The following is a 20,783-nucleotide window of genomic DNA, read 5'->3' on the forward strand; positions in this document are numbered from 1 at the left end:
GGCTCCCCGCCGAGCAAGGAGCCCGATGTGGGACTCGATGCCAGGGCCCTGGGATCATGACCTGAGCTGAAGGCAGACGCCTAACCGACTGAGCCACCCAGGCGTCCCGAGCCCCCTGCTTTTACGAAGCTTCCAGCCCAGCGCCAGGAGCTAAAGAAAGCAACCGGCTTCCACCGAGCACCTGCTGTCTCATTCTGCCCTCTGAACAGCTTCCGTTTTCCACAGCAGGAGAGGGGCTCAGAGAGGGAAAGTGACTTTTTTAAGCTTATATAGCTAGAAAGTGCCAGATGCACATCGCAGCCCAGGTCTCTGGTGCCAGAACCCAGCCCTGGTCCCCATACCACACTGCCTCTTGGCAAGGCCATCCTAGCAGGTCATTTCTCCGAACCCAGCCATTCTGCCTGCTGTGGCAGTCTGGGTTCCCCGGGCAAGAGGTCTGTCAGGCATTGGGCTAGGCTCTGGAGGAGGACATGGGGACTCTGAGAAGTCGCCTGCCTGCCCTGGAAATGTCATCAGCAGATGACACAGAACTCGTCAACAGAGTGAAGCCAGCCGCATCCCCCAGGTGGTCAAGCTGCCCCGCCAGCAGCCTGCCTTGAGCTCAGCAAGTGGCTCCGTTGCCCCGACCTGCTCAGAACAGAACCACGGAGCGTCTCTGATTCCACACTCCTGCACTCCGCATCCCACCCACCAGCAAGTGCTGCCAACATTTGCTCCTTTAGCAAATGTGTGTACGAGGTCTTGCCATGTATCAGGCACTGTCAAGGCCTTCCCTGCTTTCCCTTCTGGAGTCTGTCCTGCACCATTACCCCCGCAGCGAAGTTCTGGCTCTTTCCAGACCTTTCCACGACAGGCTGTTGTTGGAGTTTTCCTCTGCCTGCCTTTGGCTGCTCCCCGTGTCTGTCTCATCCACCTCATGTTCTCAGCACCTAGAACAGTGCCTGGCATGCTGCAGATCATGCTGGATGGGTGATGAATTGGGCCAGTCCTATCCTGGCCCTAATATGATCCTTCCCTGATTTGCCCAGACCCTGGGGTCTCTGATTCACCTTCTGCCTTTGGAGGTCCTTAGTCCAGAAGCCACCGACCCCGGGGTCAGGGGACACCATGTCTGCGCCTGTCACGATGGGGCAGTGTGCTAAGTGCCGCATACAGAGATGAGGTGTCCGGTGCCTGTCAGGGCCTCCATGCGTCCCCCCTGTGCAGGTGTATCTGCAGTCATGCTGTGAGGCTTCTGGGGTCTGGGCTATCCCTCCACTCTTCCTCTGGCATTTCAGACTCCTCCCGTGCATCACTGCGGAGTCTCCCTGGGTCCATACACATGTTGGAGTCTTGAGTCCCTGGGCAGGTGCGTCTTCCTTCTTTGACGTTTATCAAGCCGTGCCAGGTGCTGTCCCAAGTGTTTTACGTTTTTCCTCAGGTGAGCCTCAAAACAGCTCTGTGAGGTGGGCATCGCTGATGTCGTTGCCATCCTGTAGGTTAAGAAAGGCCCAGAGAGAGGTGACTTGCCCAAGCTCACACAGTCTGGACAAGATGGAGACCAGCCTGAAGCAGCACGCATTGCCCTTAACCACTGTGGTATGCAGCTGGGGCTGACTCCATGTGTGCAGGGCACGGAGCGCGGAGTGGGGGGGAGTGGTGGTTATATCTGTGTTTCTGAGTGTCACACCGCTGTTGTGTATGTGTGCGTTGTCTCTACGTGTCACCTCTGTGTGTGACTCTATGTGTGTGTGTGTGTGTGTGTGTGTGTGTGTGCCTGAGGGTTGCTGTCTCTGAGTGTGTGTCTGTGTGTTCTGGCGTCTGAGGGATGGCTGTCGCGGTCCCTGAGCGCCCCCCACCCCGTGTCTGTCTGTCGCCGACGGGCGGTGCAGGCGGCTCGGACTACAAGTCCCGGCAGCCCGCGCGCGGGGCGGACGTGGGGCCGCAGTGGGCCGGGCGCGGCTTGGCTGCGCGCACACCCCGACTGCGGCACCTTCCCAGCCGCGCCAGCCGCCGGCTCCTGCAGGTGCGCCGGGCCACCTCGCGCCCCCGGCCTTCCGCCCCGCGCCCCCAGCCTCCCGCCTCGCGCCCCCGCCGGGGGGCATCGCGACGCCCGGGCCCGGGCCACGGGCCGCAGCGCCGGGGCCGGCGATGAGCGCGAGGAGCCGGCATGAGCGCAGGTGAGTGCGCGGCTCGGGCCGCCCAGAACCGGGCGCGGTCCCCGGGCCTCCCGTCGTCGCGCCACGCGCCACGCGCCACCCCCACCGCAGCCTCGCGGGCCAGGAGAACAACCCCTGGGGGGGCATCCCCGTGCCCGTCCCCGCCCCGTCGGGGGGAGTGGGCACGGGGCGCTTCCCAGAGAGGCCAGGAGCCTCGGGGATGGCGGCGCGCGGAGCCGTCCCCTCCCCGCCTTCGTGCGGCCCGGGGCGCTGTGCAGGAGGGTGATTGGAGGTCCGCGGGGAAGGGGCGCGGGGAGTTGCCCCACGCCCACTGGACTCCCTCCCGCAATGACAGATGTCCAGGTCGAGGAAGAGCCGTGGAGGCCGCTGCATCCGGGGCCTCTGGGTAGTTATTCCTCTTGGATGAATGAATGAATGAATGAATGGGGTTGGAGAATCCAGGGGTCCCGAATCCCTGAGTCAGAGTGTCCTGGACACAAATGCCGCTCCTGATGCCCTACCTCAGGCCCCCAGAAGAAGCCTGGCAACACCCAGGTCCAAGGACCACACCCTGCTTGTTACCCATCCCAGACTATGTGTCCCAGGCCCACCCTTTTCCGAGTCTAAATCCCACCTGCTGCAAAAGGAGCCAGGAGATCTCTCTTCTTCTCATCTCCATGGCAGTCACTCAGACCCCAGACCTCAGCAAAGGGCCCACCAAAGGTTGAGCATGGTCTACAGAGGCAGACCCCTCAGTTCTGGTCTCTCCCTCCCCATCTCCCACCTCTCTTCCCACCCCACCGGAAGCTCAACGTGCACCCCAGTGAGGGAGGGGGAAAGCTGAGAAAAGAGGCCCTCTGAACTCCAGATCTAAAGATCAGGTTGCTACTAGCAGGTTGTTCCTCACTCCCCTAGCCTGGCAGAGGAGAGGAGCCTCTGGCTGCAGGGGTAGCACGGCAAGGAAGGAGGCAGCCTTGCTGCCCTGGGCCACTGCCAGGTTAGCAGCAGGAAGCAGAGCTTCCGCAGGAAACAAGAGGTTCTCAGATGGCTTTGACTCCAGCCCCTCCCCTCTGCAGTGCTGGTGGCATTACCCCCCCGGGCTGTGGAGTCAGGGGAGGTTCAAGTCTAGTCTGGACCATCCATAGTCTGGACCATCCCTAGCTGTGCACCCGTGGACATATTAACCTCTCTGTGCCTCCTGTTAAATGGGATCCAAATCCATACTTTTCATGGGGTGGCTGCGAAGATGAACGAAGAGGAATGTGTTCATTCAGACCCACTTATTTCCAGCTTCTCCCTTTTCCAGCTGTATGACTCTGGGCCAGGTGCTTTGAAGCTCTGTTCCTGCAGTTTCCCCTACTGTAAAATGATGTAAAGTAAGCTGATAACAGCCCCTCCCTCCGAGGGTGATGCGTGAAGATCAGTCCGTATTATTCAGAAGAGCAATACAATCTGCGTGAAAAGTATTCTCATCCCGCACAGCCTGCCCGGGGCTAGCCTGAGCTGGTGTTCCTGAAAAAGATCAGACAGGGCCCTGACCTTCCTGGGCCATCCCTGGGGAGACTGAAACGTGACTGGAGACAAACCAGCACTTGCGAGTGTTTTGACAGGGGTCCCGCAGGAGAGCGCGCACGGGGCTTTGACCTTGCCGGCAGACTACAGTTTTCCACAGACGTGACGTCCTCCTTCAAGCCCCCGTTTTGTCCATCCTTAGGAGAGCATGCTCCCCAAGGAAATGGGGGGTGTGTGACGGGCAGCAGGACACTCTTCCCAGAGGGAACATTGTTGAGATCGCTGGGGAAGCAAGCAGACGAGGGTGGCACGAGGTGATCTCTGGCATGCCCCTTCCCAAAGAGGCTCGCCCCTCTGTACCTGGCCCCCGACTGATCAGGGGCAGGGGTCGGTGACTCCGAACCATTGCTTCCGTGCTCCGTTCCATCAGCGAGATGCGCAGGCGTGCCCTCGTTCGCTCATTCAGTGAATGGTTCCTGAGTCCCAGCCGCGTGCTGGGCACTGTGAGCAGGACGGGGACACCCGGTCCGGCCTGATGGCATGATTGTTGGTCCGTGGGTGTGGCTGAGGCCGGAAGAGAGGGCTTTGGAGCAACACAGACCCTCTCCAGCTGCTAGACAAGTTGGGGGGGGCCAACTGCCTCTCTAAGACTCAGTCTTCCCACCTGTAAAATGGGATAAATTGCAGGATGGTTGCAGGACGAAATCAGATCGGCACGAGCGAAGCAACCTGCTCCGGTGGCCCAGCATGCCACGCAGGCTTCTTCCCCATCCCCAGCCCAGCAGCGAGCCGGGGAGAAGCGGTCGAGTGTGCACAGGGGAGCAGGGGCATGGCTGTCGATTCAGACAGGCGGATGGGAACATGGAGGAGAGCCTGAGAAGTGGGTCAGAGCCGAGCCACACCCCTTTGGCAGGGAAGCCAGCAGCTGCTCGTGAAAGAGGCCCACGCCCCAGGAGCGTCAGCCACCCTGGGGCGGAGCTGCCAGGGGTTACGCTCCTAGTGAGGGGAAATGGAAACCCAGAAAGGTTAAGGCACTTGCCTCCCAAAACACAGCTTGCCTGTAAGAGAGCCAGGACCTCTGGGGAAGAAGCCGTGAGGATGGGGGTGCGGTGGTCAGGAGCGTGGACTGAGAGCCAGACCGCCTAGATCCAGATCCCACCACTCACTGGCTCTGTGGCCCCTGGGTCCCCGGCTTCACCTCTTCCGGCCTCAGTCTCCTAATCTGTCCAGTGGGGGTACAAGTAGTACCGTCTTCATAGAGTGAGGGTGAGGAATAAGTGAGTTACCGTATGAAGCCTGTGAAACAGTGCCTGGCCTGTGTCAACCCCCTAGAACCCCGAGGTGCTCTTTCCCTTACGCCATGGAAACCCCCAAGACCAACCGTAAGGGCCAAAGCATGACCCACTGTGCCCCACTCAGGGAGTCGGTCTCTGGGGCAGGTGGAGGACTCTGGCAGAAAAGACAGCTGGGACTCCAGTAGCAACTGGGCCACCACAAGAGAGGTCTGTGGCTTTTTGGTGGCCAAGGACCTGAGAACCCAGCTTGCCAGGCTGTGTCACTTGCCCTGAAGGCCTGCTCCTCTGCCCCCCGGGCCAGGAGCCAGAGCGAGTCACCCCCTCCCAGGCTCCACCAGCTAGCAGAGGGCCCTCGCCGTGTGTTGTCTGCGGGCCATTGTCAGGAAGGGAAGGCAGTGCTGCTGCCCTGACAAGCCCTGCTCACAAGCCAGATGGGACCAAGAATGACAGGGACCGCCCCGGGGGACCCGGCTTGGGGTCTGTCGGAGCCCCGGGAAGAAGGCTGCTGCTGGCCAGAGACGCCCATGGTTGTGGGCTACAGGCCGTGTGTGTGTGTGTGTGTGTGTGTGTGTGTGTGTGTGCGTGCTGGCCAGAGACGCCCATGGTTGTGGGCTACAGGCCGTGTGTGTGTGTGTGTGTGTGTGTGTGTGTGCGTGTGCGTGCTGGCCAGAGACGCCCATGGTTGTGGGCTACAGGCCGTGTATGTGTGTGTGTGTGTGTGTGTGTGTGCGTGCTGGCCAGAGACGCCCATGGTTGTGGGCTACAGGCCGTGTGTGTGTGTGTGTGTGTGTGTGTGTGTAGTTTTCCCCAGAGACCGGTCTCTTCCTGGACCTGGTGGCTCTGTTTGTTCTCCGACCTGGTGGCTCTGTTTGTTCTCCGGGTCAGCCGAGTGGACAGGGAGGGCCTGGCCGGAGGTGGGGCTTGGCGTGTTGACTCATCGAGTTCAGAGAGGCCTGGGGAGGTGAGGCCGGGAGCCCTGGTGATAGTGCCCACTTGGGTCCCGAAAGCACAGGATCCAGCTCCAATGTCCTGGCTCCACCATTTACCGGGGTGTCTTTGTCCTCCTGAGCCTCAGTTCCCTCATTTGTCAAATGAGAGAAAGGAGTCCACCCCCTCATGTTGCTGGAGGGTTAGATGAGCTAATTCATCTGGAGGCATAGAGTGGGGCTTGTCACTGGGGAGTGCTTAATGGCTGTTAGCTGCTCGGATGATGGTCATTACCATAGTAATTATGGTCACCATCGTTATGTGGAGATACGGGGGCTGGGGAGGAGAGCACAGACTCTGCCTGGTGTGTTGGGGACACAAGGCCCCCGTCCTCAGATGTTCTCAGGTGGTGCAGCAGAGGGATAAAACCCACGCTGGTGTCAGCCTGCCTGGACTCGCATCCTGACACCACTGCAGCCATGCTGTGTGATCTTGGCCAAGTTACTTAACCTCTCTGAGCCTCATTTTCCGCTATAAAAAGGGGATAACAACTGAGCTCACACGGCATGGTTAGTGTGTTAACTGTGTTGAAAAGGGCCAGGAGCAGAGCGTGCACATAGAAGGCTTTCGGAAGTGCTCTGAAAGCTTCGGAAGCCCAAGTGTTTGGGGACAGAGCAGCTGAGGGGCTGGGGATGTTGTGACAGTGGCAGCAGCCTGGGACACTCTGGGCTTGTTGGTGGAAACTTTTAGGTCAGGGCTCTGCAGGGCTCTGGCCAGGGAGGGGAAAGGGTAGGGGCTCAGAAATCTGCAGCCTGCCCCCACCTGCCCGGCTTTCCCATCCCCCTAAGTGAATCCAGAGGCTCCTGTGAAACCTGTAGGTGCCCAGCACTGCTGTTCGCTCCAGCAGGTCTGGGGACGGGCCCAGGCACCTGTGTGTCTCAGCCCCACAAAAGCTGCCCCTCGGTGGGAGCAGTGAGCCCAGGCCCTCTGCAGCCCCAGCACACTCGCTATCCGCCTGCCTGCCAGGAACATAGCTCTGCCATAGGCGAGACAGGAGGAAACAGAATTTCTGCAATAGAGCCACGTAGTGCTGTTCTCTGAGCCTCAGTTTTCCGATCTGTACAATGGGGGTGATAGGCCTTCCTCGCAGAGGGTTAAGTAAGGAACCCTGGTAAGTGCTCAGCTGGGATGTAGCACCTTCTGTCCTCCACTCTTCCCTCCTCTCTGCCCACCCCCTTCCCCCCACACTGGCTGGGCTCCTCTCTCCCCCATCCCACCTTCCGAGTGGGGGCCCCTTTCCTGGCTGCTGTCAAAGGCAGGCCTGACATCTCCTCAGTCCAGACTCGACTTCTCAGCATCTCCTCGCTGCCAGGACTCTGGTGGGCCCCGGAGTTGAACGAGGATCAGCAGCCCTGGTCCATGCCCTCTGGGTGGGGACCGGATGCAAAAGTGGGACACAGAGCTCCCAGGAAGCGAATAGCTGGATGTGTGAGGGCTGTGGAAGCTCAGGGTGCTCACCAGGCCCTGTCCCCCCATTCTGGGCCCACACAGCAATAACCAGACACACAAGGAGACGACACTGTGAGTGGGAGCCCCAGAACAGTCAGATAACAGACCCATGAAGCCTTGAGCCATTGGGTCTGTCAGACCAGTTTATAAAATTGCGATGCTTTTTTTCTTTTTTTCTTTTAAGATTTTATTTATTTATTTATTTATTTATTTGAGAGAGAGAGCGAGCGCGCACGCTCGGGAGAGCACAAGCTGGGGGAGGGGCAGAGAAGCAGACTCCCCGCTGAGCAGGGTTCTGAGCATCCTGGGATCAGGACCTGAGCTGAAGGCAGACGCCTCACCAACTGAGCCACCCAGGTGCCCCTGGCGATGCTTTCTTTTTACTTCAAGTCTTTCCTGGTCGTGCCAGCATTAGCAGAAATACAAAGGTCGTGGTTTTCCATCTAAAATAACCCGTTGTCTTCCTGCTTGCCCCGTCCCCATAGTGTTCCTCTCCCCGGTGTAAGCCCATAACCACAGATGAAGACAGCTTTCCTGGCCACGACCTCGCTCTGAAGCACAGCTCCAGCAGCAGACTGGGGTCTTCAGTCTTCAGAATCAGGCACCGCCAGGAAACCTGGAGGCAACCCGGTCCTGAGGTGGTTGTGTCCCATCGCAGCCATGGCCCCAGAATCCTCACTCACCGGAAAGTGCCACTTTGGTTCCTGCCAGAACCTTCATCTCATATACCCTTGTCTTGAACAGTCTAGTCTTATTGCCCCCTTCCTGTGCTCTTCGGCATCAAAGGTTTGGCTGCCTTTGGTCCTGGGATCGACACCTGAAGCTTTTCTGTGCTACCTGCCGCTGCATTTTTCCAGTTTGCGTGCCCAACCTGCTCCCATCTGCCCCTCTGTGCTGGTCCTTGGTCTCGGCAAGCTAGTTTTCCAAAAGCTCTACTCTGGTAATTGTAGGCGAGACCCCATCAACGGAACATTTCTGCTGACCTCTGGAAGCATGTCAGGTTTTTTTGTTTGAGAGAGAAAGAGTGCGGTGGGGGGGGGAGCGGGGGCGGGGAGGGGAGCAGAGGGAGAGAGAGCGTCCCAAGCAGGTTCCACGCCCAGCGCGGAGCCCGACATAGGGCTCGATCCCACGACCCTGAGACCATGACCTGAGCCAAAATCGAGAGTCGGACACACCCGGCTGAGCCAGCCAGGAGCCCTGCGTGTCAATTTTAATAGAGGACTCTGTCTGTACCTGAGAAATGGCAGGCACAACGGGGACTGTCTTTTCCCAAAATGTTTCAGGTCAGTTACAGCAAACAGGACGGCAGCCGTCGGGGAGAGCAGTCTCTCGGGCTCCTTTTTGACCACAGCAGCTGCATGGAAGCCGCCGCAGCTTCCACACCGGACTGCAGAATGACGATGCTAATTTTGTTTAAAGTCGTAAGTGAGGGAGGAGCGCACCCCTCCCATGACCTCTCTCCTTTGCGCCCACAGACAGCAGCCCTCTCGTGGGCAGCACGCCCGCCGGCTATGGGACCCTGACGATAGACACATCTGTAGATCCCCTCAGCTCCTCAGTTTCATCCGTGGTAGGTGGGCCCCGAGCCCCGGCCCCCCCGACCCCTCTCCGCCCCCCACTCGCCCCGCCACCACCTGGGCCCTCTCTGTCCGCGTCCCCAGAGGCTCAGCGGCTACTGTGGCAGTCCATGGAGGGTCATAGGCTATCACCTCGTGGTCTGGATGATGGCGGGGATCCCTTTGCTGCTCTTCCGCTGGAAGCCGGTATGGGGGGTGCGCCTGCGGCTCCGGCCCTGCAACCTGGCCCGTGCAGAAACACTCGTCATCGAAATAAGAGACAAAGAGGTGAGGCAGCCTGGTGCTGCAGGGAGTGGTGCCAGGGCAGGGGCGGGTCACACGTGGAGTCTCAGCCCCATCTGGCCGCTGACTTTCTGTGGGACTGCACTCAGGTTGTCCTCTCTGAACCTCTGCTTTCCCATCCAAGCAGTGGGCAGAAGGGTGGCTCCTACGTCCTTGATCCCTGCCTCGTGCAGCAGGGGCCACCGGGCGGCAGGGTGGGACCTGGGAGTGGGGGAGTCTCTTCTGGTACCGAGTCCATACTTCTGTTCCAGGATAATTCGTGGCAGCTGTACACTGTGCAGGTGCAGACTGAGGCCGTCAGTGAGGGCAGGTGAGGCAACCCCATCACCCCTCCCAGAAGCCCCTGCTCCCCACTCGCCCCCTTGCACAGCCACTCTGAACAGAGGCACCAGTGCCTCGCACCCCAGGGGGGGACCACGGCTCCATGGGCTGGGGAGGTGCTGGATCAGCTTCCGGAGCTCCACAAGAACCCCCACGCCCCTCCCAGCCTGGAGCTGCCGGCGCAGGACCTGGAGGACGGCCGGAGCCAGGCGGCAGTGGGGGCAGTACCAGAGGGTGCATGGAAGGACACCGCCCAGTTCTGCAGGAGCGAAGAGGCAGTGAGTGGACAGCTGGGTTCTGGACAAGTCCTTAACCCTCCCTGGGCCTCGGTTTCACGCTCTGTACGATGGGAGGGTTGGACTCCACATTCCCCGGGCACCTCTGGTTCCATTGTCCCCAGTGTCCAGGATACTCTGCCGACCACCTCCCCACCTCCTTCCTGTGACTCTGGCCTCTACCCCTGCGCTGCCCCCCGCTCCCCCTCCTCCTGAGGCTGCCTCCAGCTTCCTCTCTCCCCTACCCAGCAGCGGGCCCTGCGGTACTACCTCTTCCGGGGCCAGCGCTACGTCTGGATTGAGAGCCAGCAGGCCTTCCGCCAAGTCAGGTAGGGGTCGGGGCCGTGGCCCAGCATGGGCTCTCCTCTCAGCCGTGTGCCTCGGTCCCCTGCGACGCGAGCCGGTCATGAGCCTCCCCAGGCCCCGGGGTCTCTGTCACCAGGGCATAAAGAGAACCCCTGCCTCCTCAGGCTGTTTTGAGGGGGGAAGTACATAAGCTTCGCCTAAAGTTTGGCTCAGCCTCAGGCCGAAGTGAAAACGCTGAATCAGACCTTAGGCTCTGGGCTCGGACCATCCATCTGGGGGCTTGTCCCTGCTTTGCCTCCTCCTAAGTGCTTGATAAATGGGAGCTGCATCTGCAGAGGTGAGTGCCAAGGGGACGTGGGGATGGCACCAGCCACGCGCCTTGTGTGGCTTCTCATCCCCCCGGAGCCCTACGTGGCAGGTGCCGTCACCATCCCCGCTCTGCAGATGAGAAAACAGGCACAGAGAGGTTAAGTCACTTACGGAAGGCATCATCGTTGTAAAAAATCCTCCCGTCACTTAGTAATAGCGATTCTTGTCACTATTAAGTATTCTCATCGTCGCTCAGTGTTCTTCCTCGGCGAGGTGGTTTGGGGCCCGATCAGAGGAACGGGAGAAGGTTAAGCCCAGAGTCAGTGAGGGACCTGCCTCCCTCAGGAGCTCAGTGGGCCAGAAGGGGCCTGGAGCCCCGAGTCCCATGGGGCAGGAGGCCCCGTCGCCCACATGAGTCTCCCCCCCCCACCACCCCCCAGCCTGCTGGACCATGGCCGCACCTGTGACAATATCCACCGCTCCTGCTCTGGCCTCAGCCTCCAGGACCAAACCGTGAGGTGGGTGCCGCCCCATACACTGGGGACCCCGGCTTGCCCCCCCAAGCGTGGCCTTGCAGTCCTCTGCCTTCTCTGGGCCTCGGTTTCCCTGGCTGTAAGATGAGGAGCTCTGTCACCCTTGGAGGGTCAAGCTGCTACTGCTCCTCCATCTCTTCGCCCGGCCATTTCTCTTACAGGAAGACCATCTACGGCCCCAACGTGATCGGCGTGCCGGTCAAGTCCTATCCGCAGCTGCTAGTGGACGAGGTAGGGCTGGCCCTGGGCCTCGCCCCAGCTCTGGCCTGGATTGGCCATGTGACCCTTGCCGGGGACTGGCCGGCTTAGGGTCACTTGGTAGTGACAGACCAGAGCAGTTGTCCCCCCCTCCACGGGGGAGAGTCACCTCAGACCCAGCCCCGTCTGCTCAGGGTGAGGAATTGGAGGCTGTGGTCTAGGCTGGGGCTGGGAGTAGAGGCCGGGAGGCCAGGCCACAGAGCCCGGGCTTCTCCTGGGCCTTGCTGCGCCTGAGCCGCCTTAGAGTAGAGGCACTCGGTTCACACACAAAGATCCCAGGGTTCAGAGGGGTGATGTGACGTAGGGGACAGAGGGGAGCCCATGGCGCAGACACCGAGAGGACACTGCACATCCCAGCCTCTGAGCCGGAGGCAGACGCCCATGAGAGGGAGACTAGCTCCTGGAGTCAGGCCTGATGGAAACCCCAGGCAGCCACTGGGGAGCTGCGTGGTTTGGGGCAAGTGAGTTGACCCTTCTGTGCCTCAGTGCCCTCATCTGCAAAATGGAGTGTGGAATTGTCACCACCATTGGATGTCACTTAGAGGACATGCTTAGCAGGGGCCTGGCATCTACATGCCTGGGTCCTCTTTAGAGCCAAGAAGCCCGGGGCTCCTTGGATGTCTGGAGGGGCTGAACAGGGCCGCCCTGGGAACACGGGCCCTGATGCTGCCTCCGCGCCCCTCCCCCAGGCACTGAACCCCTACTATGGGTTCCAGGCCTTCAGCATCGGGCTGTGGCTGGCGGACCACTACTACTCGTACGCCCTGTGCATCTTCCTCATCTCCACCACCTCCATCTGCCTGTCGCTCTACAAGACCAGAAAGGTTCGGGGAGGGGGCAACGATGGTGGAGGGGGCGGGGCAGCCGGGTACCCCAGAGGGCTGCCACCCACCCACTCCCCACGTGCCCCCCCCCCACAGCAAAGCGAGACTCTGAGGGACATGGTGCGGCTGTCGGCGCGGGTGTGCGTGTGCCGGCCCGGGGGAGGTGAGAGCGAGGGAAGGGAGGGGGGCTCGAGCGGGTGGCTGGGCGTGCCCTGGGCCGCGCTGAGGACCCCCGCTTGCCTGCAGAGGAGGAGTGGGTGGACTCCAGCGAGCTGGTGCCGGGAGACTGCCTGGTGCTGCCGCAGGAAGGCGGGCTGGTGCCCTGTGACGCAGCCCTGGTGGCCGGCGAGTGCGTGGTCAACGAGAGCTCTCTGACAGGTCAGCCCGGCCCCCACAGCCTCGGAGGCCCCTCTGCCTTGCGGCAGCACTTCCAAATTCCTCTTCCCCTTTTGCTCTCGGGTGACAATCCTGGGCTGCGAATCCTACACCCGGCAGGCGCTCAGGGCTTCAGAGAGGTTAAGCGCCCCCGCCCACCCTCTGGTGTATTGCTCTGAGTTATAAAAGTAATACTGCTTGTCATAAAATCATTCCGACAGAGTAAGAATGTGTTCCCCACCCTCCCCCCCCAGCCTTGTGCATCCACGCACACACACACCGCCGGGCTCCCCCGAGAGCAGGTTCCTGGTACCTGGCTGGCACACATCCTTTCCGGGTTGTCTGGCTGTGTCTTTATGTCTTTTGCCCCGAGCCTCAGTGTCCCTCTCTGTAAAATGGGGGCAATGGTTTCTGCATGTATGGTTACAAGAGTTAAGTGTGCTTAACTCTTGTCTGGGTGGTGGGGAGGAGTGGCGTGGAGGCGCCTCACGGGCTTCCTCCCGCGTCCCTCCCAGGGGAAAGCGTCCCAGTACTGAAGACGGCCCTGCCGGAGGGACCCGAGCCCTACTGCCCAGAGACCCACCGGCGGCACACACTCTTCTGTGGGACCCTCGTCCTGCAGGCCCGAGCGTTCGTGGGACCCCGCGTCCTGGCAGTGGTGACTCGAACAGGTAGGAGTCAGAGAAGCAGGGAGGCCTGCCAGGCTCACAACCTCAGGCAGGGCAGGAGCCATCTCTGCCGCTGTCCCGCTGTGGGACCTTGGGCAAGTCCGGGACCCCAGCTAGGGGCTGGCCGAGGACGTGGGCAGGGATGTGGCCAGCAAGCGTGAGCCCAGCCCTTAGGAAGGGAGCAGCCCTAGACAACTCCAGCAGGTCACACGGGAATGGGACCGAGGGTCCCCAGATCTGAGTGTTTCGGCAGAAGCCAAATATCTGGATTTTTAGTGAAACCACCCACTTTATAGATGCTGTCTACTCATTCCGTTTTCACTGAACCCTGTGAGGGCTGGGCAAGGCCTATGGGCCATCACAAGTCACCCCAAACTGGATGATTTCTCGTCCCGGGAGCACCGTGTCTCTCAACCCCCAGGTGTGGTGGAGTAGGGCAGGGGCTGGGAGGGCTTCTTCTGACCCTCAGCCCCCCACTCCACCCCCCCGCTCCTCCCAGGGTTCTGCACAGCCAAAGGGGGCCTGGTGAGCTCCATCTTGCACCCCCGGCCCATCAACTTCAAGTTTTACAAACACAGCATGAAGTTCGTGGCTGCCCTGTCTGTCCTGGGTGAGTGGCCCCCTGCAGGCCCCTCCGCTGCCTCCCCCCACCGCAGCCCCTTCCCAGATCCTGCTGAGTCGCGTGCTGTCTCCCCAGCTCTCCTCGGCACTGTCTACAGCATCTTCATCCTGCACCGCAACCAGGTGAGCCTCGGGGCCCGGGTGGGGGCCGCTGGCAGGGACGCAGGGCCAGCCTGGCCTTTGGCACTCACGGTGCCTCCTGCCAGGTGCCTCTGCATGAGATCGTGATCCGGGCCCTGGACCTGGTGACGGTGGTGGTGCCACCCGCCCTGCCAGCTGCCATGACCGTGTGCACGCTCTATGCCCAGAGCCGGCTCCGGAGTCAGGGCATCTTCTGCATCCACCCGCTGCGCATCAACCTGGGGGGCAAGCTCCAGCTGGTGTGTTTTGACAAGGTGGGGGCCGCAGGGCGGGGGCCACAGGCACCACGGCCAGGCCTCCACACCTGCATTCCTCAGTCGGCAGCATTGACCAAGGGCCCGCTCGGTGCCAAATCCTGTCCTGGGGTAGAGACGCTCAGACACCCCACCCCACACCCCGCCCCGCTCCCATGTGCGTCAGGCGCTCTGCCCGGCAGACAGCTATCTGAGATCAGCCGTTCCCTCATGCTGCTCTCAGCGCCCAGACCCAGCAGAGACCCCCCAGGGTGATGTCCCCCGACCAGAATGAGCGAACCAGGGGGCACAGGGAGCTGCAGATGGTGATGGGTCTGGGGAAGGGAGTGAACGGGGTAACGTGATAGGGTGGTATGTGGGGTCACTCCCTTCAGGAGATGGCATCCAGAAAGGCTCCTTGTGACCTCAGTGTGGGGTGGGGGGGTGCTCCCGGAGACATGAGACAGGGCAGGTGGGGGCTGGGGAGCAGTCAGCATGGCTCCTTGGAGGAACAGACCTGGGGCACAGGGAACAGTGGGGAAAGGGGGCAGGCTGAAGCAGCCAGGGCCCTGGTCGGGCAGGGGCTGGTGAGCCCCGATGAGGAGTTCGGACCTTAATGATTCTGAGGGCACTGGGGGCCACAGGGAGTTTTTAAACGGAAATGTGGGCCTGATTGGGTTCACAGCGACCCCAGACTGGCAAAGGAGCCGGACACGTACTCTGTGTGGCCAGGCCCTCTTCCTGGCCCCACATCAAACAAGTGTTGGGGGGGGTGGCAGAGGGGTTGTGGGTGGGAGCCTGAAACGGGCCGCCTGACCCAGCTGTAGGGTGACGGAAGACTTCCTGGAGGCAGAGGTGCCAGGCAGAGGAAGTGGGGGTTGGGGAGGGCGCCCCTGGCAGAGGGACCTCTTCTGGCTCCTGCGCTGGCTCCCAGGATTCCCACGGGCCCCGCCTGGCCTGGGGTGGGGGTGCCCAGCCCAGCGGCACAAAGCAACCTGGGACTCATGACTGGCCCGCCCCTTGCCCCCTGCAGACGGGCACCCTCACGGAGGACGGCTTGGATGTGATGGGTGTGGTGCCCCTAAAAGGGCAGGCGTTCCTGCCTCTGGTCCCAGAGCCCCGCCGCCTGCCCGTGGGGCCCCTACTCCGAGCGCTGGCCACCTGCCATGCCCTCAGCCGGCTCCAGGACACCCATGTGGGCGACCCCATGGACCTCAAGATGGTGGAATCGACTGGCTGGGTGAGGAGGCCGAGCAGGTCAGCCCCTGCCTCTGGGCAGCTGGGCTCTCACTAACCCCGCCTGGTCTTCATTCCAGGACTTCGGGTGGCGTCCGTTGTGCCACCATCATTAATAACAATGGCCGAGGCCGCGTGGGAGCACCCACTTGGTGCCAGTGCTACGTGGCACAGGCCTTGGCTCGTGCTCCTCCTGTAGCCCAGGAAGGAAGCTTCCAAACCTGCCTCACAGGGAGGAAGCTGAGGCTGAGGGAGAGTTGGAATAACTTGTCCAAGGTCACCCTGCAACTTGTAAGTGGCAAAGCCAGGGTTTGAACTGGGGTCCATCCGACTCCAAAGCCTGTGTTCTTGACTTCCATCCGCTCTCCCATGAAGGAAGTCTTCCAGGAGTCTTAACTTGAATCTCCCGCCCCCTCCCTCTGTGGGCCCAGCCCGTGCCAGGCCCAGCAGAGGCCAACCTTCCCTGCCTGCCTCCCAGGTCCTGGAGGAGGGGCCGGCTGCAGACTCAGCGTTTGGGACCCAGGTCTTGGCGGTGATGAAACCCCCACCCCAGGAGCCCCAGCTGCAGGGCATGGTGAGTCATGGGCCAGGGGTGTGCTTGTGGGGGGCGGGTGGGAGGGGGCTCCCCAGGCCGGCCCTTCAGCTGCCCCTCCGTCTCTGCAGGAGGAGCCCCCGGTGCCCGTCAGCATCCTCAGCCGCTTCCCCTTCTCGTCAGCCCTGCGGCGCATGAACGTGGTCGTGGCGTGGCCAGGAGCCGCTCAGCCGGAGGCCTACATCAAGGGCTCCCCTGAGCTGGTAGCAGGCCTCTGCAAGCCCGAGACAGGTGAAGGGGATGAGAATGTGGCCCAGAACGGGGTGGGCCCCCAGCCTCCCCCCAGCCCTCACCTCCTTGCCCCAGTGACACCTGCCTCTCCCCGGCAGTGCCCCCGGACTTTGCCCAGACTCTGCAGAGCTACACGGCCGCTGGCTACCGTGTTGTGGCCCTCGCCGGCAAGCCTCTGCCTGTCACGCCCAGCCTGGAGGCCGCTCAGCAGCTGACAAGGTGGACTGTCCCCTGCCTCCCGGGGACTGGGCCCCGGGTCCTGGCATGGGCAGCGGGGGGCTCTCTGCCGGCCGAGCCGCAAGAAGATGGCCTTGCCCAGTGGTGGGGGAGGGCAGGGGGCCTGGTCCACTGCGTGACCTCTGACCCAAGGATGCCCACCCTCCAGGGATGCCATGGAGCGGGAGCTGAGCCTCCTGGGGCTGCTGGTCATGAGGAACCTGCTGAAGCCCCAGACCACAGCGGTCATCCAGGCTCTGCGGAGGACCCGCATCCGTACCGTCATGGTGACAGGTGCCCGTGGGCAGCATCCCCCCCGCCCCCACGCCTGTCATGGGCAGAGGGGAGGGCGTGCCGCACCCCTGCTTTTCAGGCCCCTGCTTCAGGCCAGGTCCTTTTCAGACATCTCATGGGTCTTCACAGGATCCCTCCCAAGTGGCCTTTGTCCCTCCACTTGACAGATGAGGAAGGGGAAGCCCCGGGAAGTAGAATGACCTCCAGACGGCACCCCCCCCCCCCCCCCCGCCCCCGGGCTGGTGTTGAGCAGCCTGGGTTCCGGGCCCGGCGCCTGCCTGCGAGGTGGCTTCTCCAGGTGCCAGCGCCCCCTGTAGGAAATGGGGGGAATTACATCACCCTTGAAAGTGGTGAAGTTTCATGGAGCAAGAAAAAATTCTAGCCAGGGCAACGCGGAGGAGCCCAGTAGGTCTGTCTCCTTCCCCTTGCCCCCCCCCCCACCCTTGCGTGTGCATCCACACACGCTTTCCAGCAAAGTCCTGCAGCACTAAGTGGTATATGTGGGACATTGGCCCTGATCCCCACTTTGCCCTAAAACCTTTGATGCCTGGTTTTATAGGTGAGGAAGGTGGGGTTCAGAGACGTCAATGAACCTGCCTGAGCTCACCCAGCCAGTCATGGCAGACAGCTTGTCTGGCCTCAGTTTTCCCATCTGTAAGCATCAGAGTGAGGATGCCCCCCGACCCCCACCCCCGGATAGGAGCTGGGTCCTGACCTTGCCCCACACTCCTAGGGGACAACCTGCAGACAGCGGTCACGGTGGCCCAGGGCTGCGGCATGGTGGGCCCCCAGGAGCATCTGATCATTATCCATGCCATCCCCCCTGAGCGAGGCCAGCCTGCCTCCCTCGAGCTCCTGCCATTGGAATCCTCCGCAGCTGTGAACGGGGCTAAGGTGAGACCGAGCCGGGCTTCCAGCCACACACCCCACCGATGACCCCATCCCGTGTTACCTGACCCCGGCCCCAGCTCTCCGGGGTGGGCAGGGGAGGCTGAGCTGAGCTTCCTGGGTCCCCAGGATCCTGACCAGGCCGCCAGCTACACCACGGAGCCAGACCCCCGATCCAGCCACCTGGCCCTCAGCGGGTCCACCTTTGGTGTCCTTATGAAGCACTTCCCCAAGCTGCTGCCCAAGGTAGGGCTGCCCCTGAGCCCCCTGGTCGCTCTAAGCCTCCCCATGCTCTGCTCCCTCCTCATGGCTCTCCCACCCCCACCGTGCAAGCTGCCTCAGCCTCACCCTCCTCCCGTGCTCTCAGGTGCTGGTCCAGGGCACAGTCTTCGCCCGCATGGCTCCCGAGCAGAAAACAGAGCTGGTGTGTGAGCTCCAGAAGCTACAGTGAGTACACGTGGGCAAAGGGCCTGTGGGGGGCTAGCGTGTCTGCAGCATGGGGTGGGGGGGGTGCACGAGCCCCCACCTCCCACCGCAGGCATTCGGAGTTACCATCACCCTCAGGGAGAACCCCAGCAGGCTCTCCTGGGGCCGTCAGGCCAAAAGCAGTCAGGACCCCTGTTCACCAAGCCCCTGAGATGTCCCGGGCAGCAGGCGGGCAGCAGGGACCAGCCGTCCCCACGCTCGCCAGCAAGCCCGTGGGAGGCCAGAGGGGTCGTTCCGCTGACGCGGAGGCAGCTCACAGGCTCCAGCCAGGCCCCCCCCCCGCCCCCCCCCCCCCCCCGCGCAGGTACTGCGTGGGCATGTGCGGGGACGGCGCCAACGACTGCGGGGCCCTGAAGGCAGCCGACGTGGGCATCTCGCTGTCCCAGGCCGAGGCCTCGGTGGTCTCGCCCTTCACCTCAAGCATGGCCAGCATCGAGTGTGTGCCCGTGGTCATCAGGTGAGGAGGGCAGGGCCCGGCGGGGCGAGGGGGCGGGCAGGGGTGCCCTCAGGGCTGCCTAACACCCCAACCCTGCACCCAGGGAAGGCCGGTGTTCCCTTGACACGTCGTTCAGCGTCTTCAAGTACATGGCTCTGTACAGCCTGACCCAGTTCATCTCTGTCTTGATCCTCTACACGGTGAGTGGGCCAGAGCCCGCTGCCTGGAGCAGGCCCAGAGCCAGGCCACTCAGCAGCGTGCCTAGGAGCCCAGCAGCTCTGGCAAGGATGGTGCGGCCTCAGGTCCCGCCCTGCCACTTTCTAGTCGCGTGGCTTGGGTGATTCCCGAGCCTCAGGTGGCGGTACACAGTGGGTCCTCAGAAACGGGGACGGCCGTCCCGTGCTAGCGTGTCGTCCCTGTCCTAGGGAGCACCTGTCTGCAGGGGAGACTGAGGCAGAGCCCAGGCAGGGCCGGAGGCAGGAGTGGGCTGGAGCCAGGGCCACTGCTCCTTCCCCACGGATCCTCGCCCCGGCCCAGACCTTGGCGGTGTCTGTCCCACCTGCTCGGAGGCCATCTCCCCGGCCCTGCTCTGAGCTCACGCAGCTCACCCCCACGGAAAGCAGGCGACCCTGTGGGGCAATGCAGATCTCGCACTAGCACCTGTCCCGGCGTTCACCGAGAACTGGGTCCTCTGGTGACCGAGGGGCTCCGCCAGGCAGAGCCTGAGCCGCCCTCAGACTGGGAGCTTCCTGTGGGCAGGAGGAGCCGACCCCATCAGGTTTAGTGTCTCAGGGTCAGTAGGGAAGGATGCCTTCTCCCTCAGACTGGAAGAGGGGCTCCCTGAAGGCAGTGCGGTGTCTTCTCTGCCAGACTAGGAGGTCCCCGGAGGCAGGAGGGCGCTGCTCCCGCACCCCCCGATATCGTGCTGCAGGGCAAGAATCCGACCTTCCCCATAGGACTCCCGAGGGGCAGGGAGCTGGTGCCTCCCTGCTATCTTCCCTCTGCCCTTCCTCCCCTACTGGCAGATCAACACCAACCTGGGTGACGTGCAGTTCCTGGCCATCGACCTGGTCATCACCACCACCGTGGCCGTGCTCATGAGCCGCACGGGGCCGGCGCTCGTGCTGGGGCGGGCGCGGCCCCCGGGGGCCCTGCTCAGCGTCCCCGTGCTGAGCAGCCTGCTGCTGCAGGTGACCCTGGTGGCCGGCGTGCAGCTGGGGGGCTACTTCCTGACCGTGGCCCAACCCTGGTGAGTAGGGAGCCCGGCTCCCAAATCCCACCCCATCCTCCGCACACTCGTTCCCTGAGCCCCGGTCTTCGCGCACCCAGGTTCGTGCCTCTGAACAAGACCGTGCCCGCGCCAGACAACCTGCCCAACTATGAGAACACAGTGGTCTTCTCTCTGTCCAGCTTCCAGTACCTCATCCTGGCCGCAGCCGTGTCCAAGGGGGCGCCCTTCCGCCGGCCAATCTATACCAATGGTGCCGCTGCCTGGCAGGGCTGGTGTGGGTGGAGGAGGGACGGGCTGTGGGAGTCTGGTGTCTCTGGGGGGGTCCCCCACTGGGCATGCGTGGGAGGGGGCAGGGGCTCCCTGGCCTGATGCACGCCCTCACCCCCAGTGCCCTTCCTGGTGGCTCTGGCGCTCTTGGGCTCCATCCTGGTGGGCCTGCTCCTGGTCCCTGGCCCCCTGCAAGGTCCACTGGCGCTGAGGACCATCGCTGACACCTGCTTCAAGCTGCTGCTCTTGGGCCTGGTGGCCTTCAACCTCGTGGGGGCCTTCATGCTGGAGGTGGGCCTCACCCTGGGCTGGGGGCGGAGGGGGGCTCTGGGGCTGGGCCGTAGCCGCCGCTGTGCACCCTCCCTGTCCCCTACAGAGCGTGTTGGACCGGTGCCTCCCGGCCTGCCTGCGGCGCCTCCGGCCCAGAAGGGCCTCGAAGAAGCGTTTCAAGCAGCTGGAGCGGGAGCTGGCCGAGCAGCCCTGGCTGCCGCCCACCACGCCAATGAGGTAGTGCAGGCCCCTCGGGCCCCCGGACACTGGCTCTCCCTGCCTCTGAGCCACCGCCTGGCACCCATCGCCGGAGACACCACCGCCCTCCCGCCCGTAGCTTGGAGGTGGGCAGATGTCATGTACTCCTGCCCCGAGGCCGCCCGGCCCAGCCTGCCCGGCCCTCAGCTGGGGAGCGGCTGTTGCTGTCCCCCATTCAGACATCCCGTGTAGAGACGACAGCCACCAACCCCCCTCGGAGCCGCTGTCAGTGCAGCAAATAAAGTCGTAATATTTTCCTGGGCAGCCTGTCTCC

At 62.6% G+C, this 20,783-nt stretch overlaps 1 protein-coding gene and 1 non-coding gene across 6 annotated transcripts; one reads left to right on the forward strand and one right to left on the reverse strand.

Moving 5' to 3' along the window:
- The first annotated feature begins 1,983 nt into the window (after window positions 1-1,983).
- ATP13A2 (ATPase cation transporting 13A2) lies at window positions 1,984-20,631 on the forward strand. Of its 5 annotated transcripts, none has more exons than XM_073903285.1 (29): window positions 1,984-2,159; window positions 8,857-8,951; window positions 9,043-9,225; window positions 9,492-9,550; window positions 9,728-9,839; window positions 10,086-10,165; window positions 10,892-10,969; window positions 11,146-11,215; window positions 11,959-12,066; window positions 12,163-12,229; window positions 12,313-12,444; window positions 12,957-13,112; window positions 13,609-13,719; window positions 13,807-13,853; window positions 13,937-14,125; window positions 15,138-15,344; window positions 15,819-15,914; window positions 16,004-16,163; window positions 16,262-16,382; window positions 16,549-16,673; window positions 17,407-17,567; window positions 17,691-17,807; window positions 17,929-18,008; window positions 18,352-18,504; window positions 18,587-18,683; window positions 19,509-19,732; window positions 19,813-19,964; window positions 20,103-20,272; window positions 20,358-20,631. In XM_073903285.1, the coding sequence occupies exons 1-29, from the start codon at window positions 2,150-2,152 to the stop codon at window positions 20,490-20,492; spliced, it is 3,495 nt and encodes a 1,164-aa protein (XP_073759386.1). In that variant the 5' UTR covers window positions 1,984-2,149; the 3' UTR covers window positions 20,493-20,631. The 5 variants fall into 5 exon arrangements, with proteins under 5 accessions (XP_073759386.1, XP_073759385.1, XP_073759388.1 ...); XM_073903284.1 differs by having other exon boundaries at window positions 10,089-10,165; window positions 11,932-12,066; XM_025855777.2 differs by having other exon boundaries at window positions 1,985-2,159; window positions 11,932-12,066.
- LOC112812440 (small nucleolar RNA SNORA16B/SNORA16A family) lies at window positions 8,639-8,773 on the reverse strand. The gene has a single exon (XR_003205292.1). It is a non-coding gene; the product is annotated as a small nucleolar RNA SNORA16B/SNORA16A family (small nucleolar RNA).
- Window positions 20,632-20,783: the final 152 nt, after the last annotated feature.

Source organism: Callorhinus ursinus, unplaced genomic scaffold (genome assembly GCF_003265705.2).
Source record: "Callorhinus ursinus isolate GAN/ISIS: 27379988/994484 unplaced genomic scaffold, GSC_fseal_2.0 scaffold18, whole genome shotgun sequence".
NCBI classification, from domain to species: domain Eukaryota; kingdom Metazoa; phylum Chordata; class Mammalia; order Carnivora; family Otariidae; genus Callorhinus; species Callorhinus ursinus.

Coding starts and splice junctions, on each gene's coding strand:
- ATP13A2 (XM_025855777.2), top strand. Junction 10,166..10,891: donor CAGGCCTTCCGCCAAGTCAG/GTAGGGGTCGGG, acceptor ACCACCCCCCAG/CCTGCTGGACCATGGCCGCA. Junction 12,230..12,312: donor CGTGTGCCGGCCCGGGGGAG/GTGAGAGCGAGG, acceptor GCTTGCCTGCAG/AGGAGGAGTGGGTGGACTCC.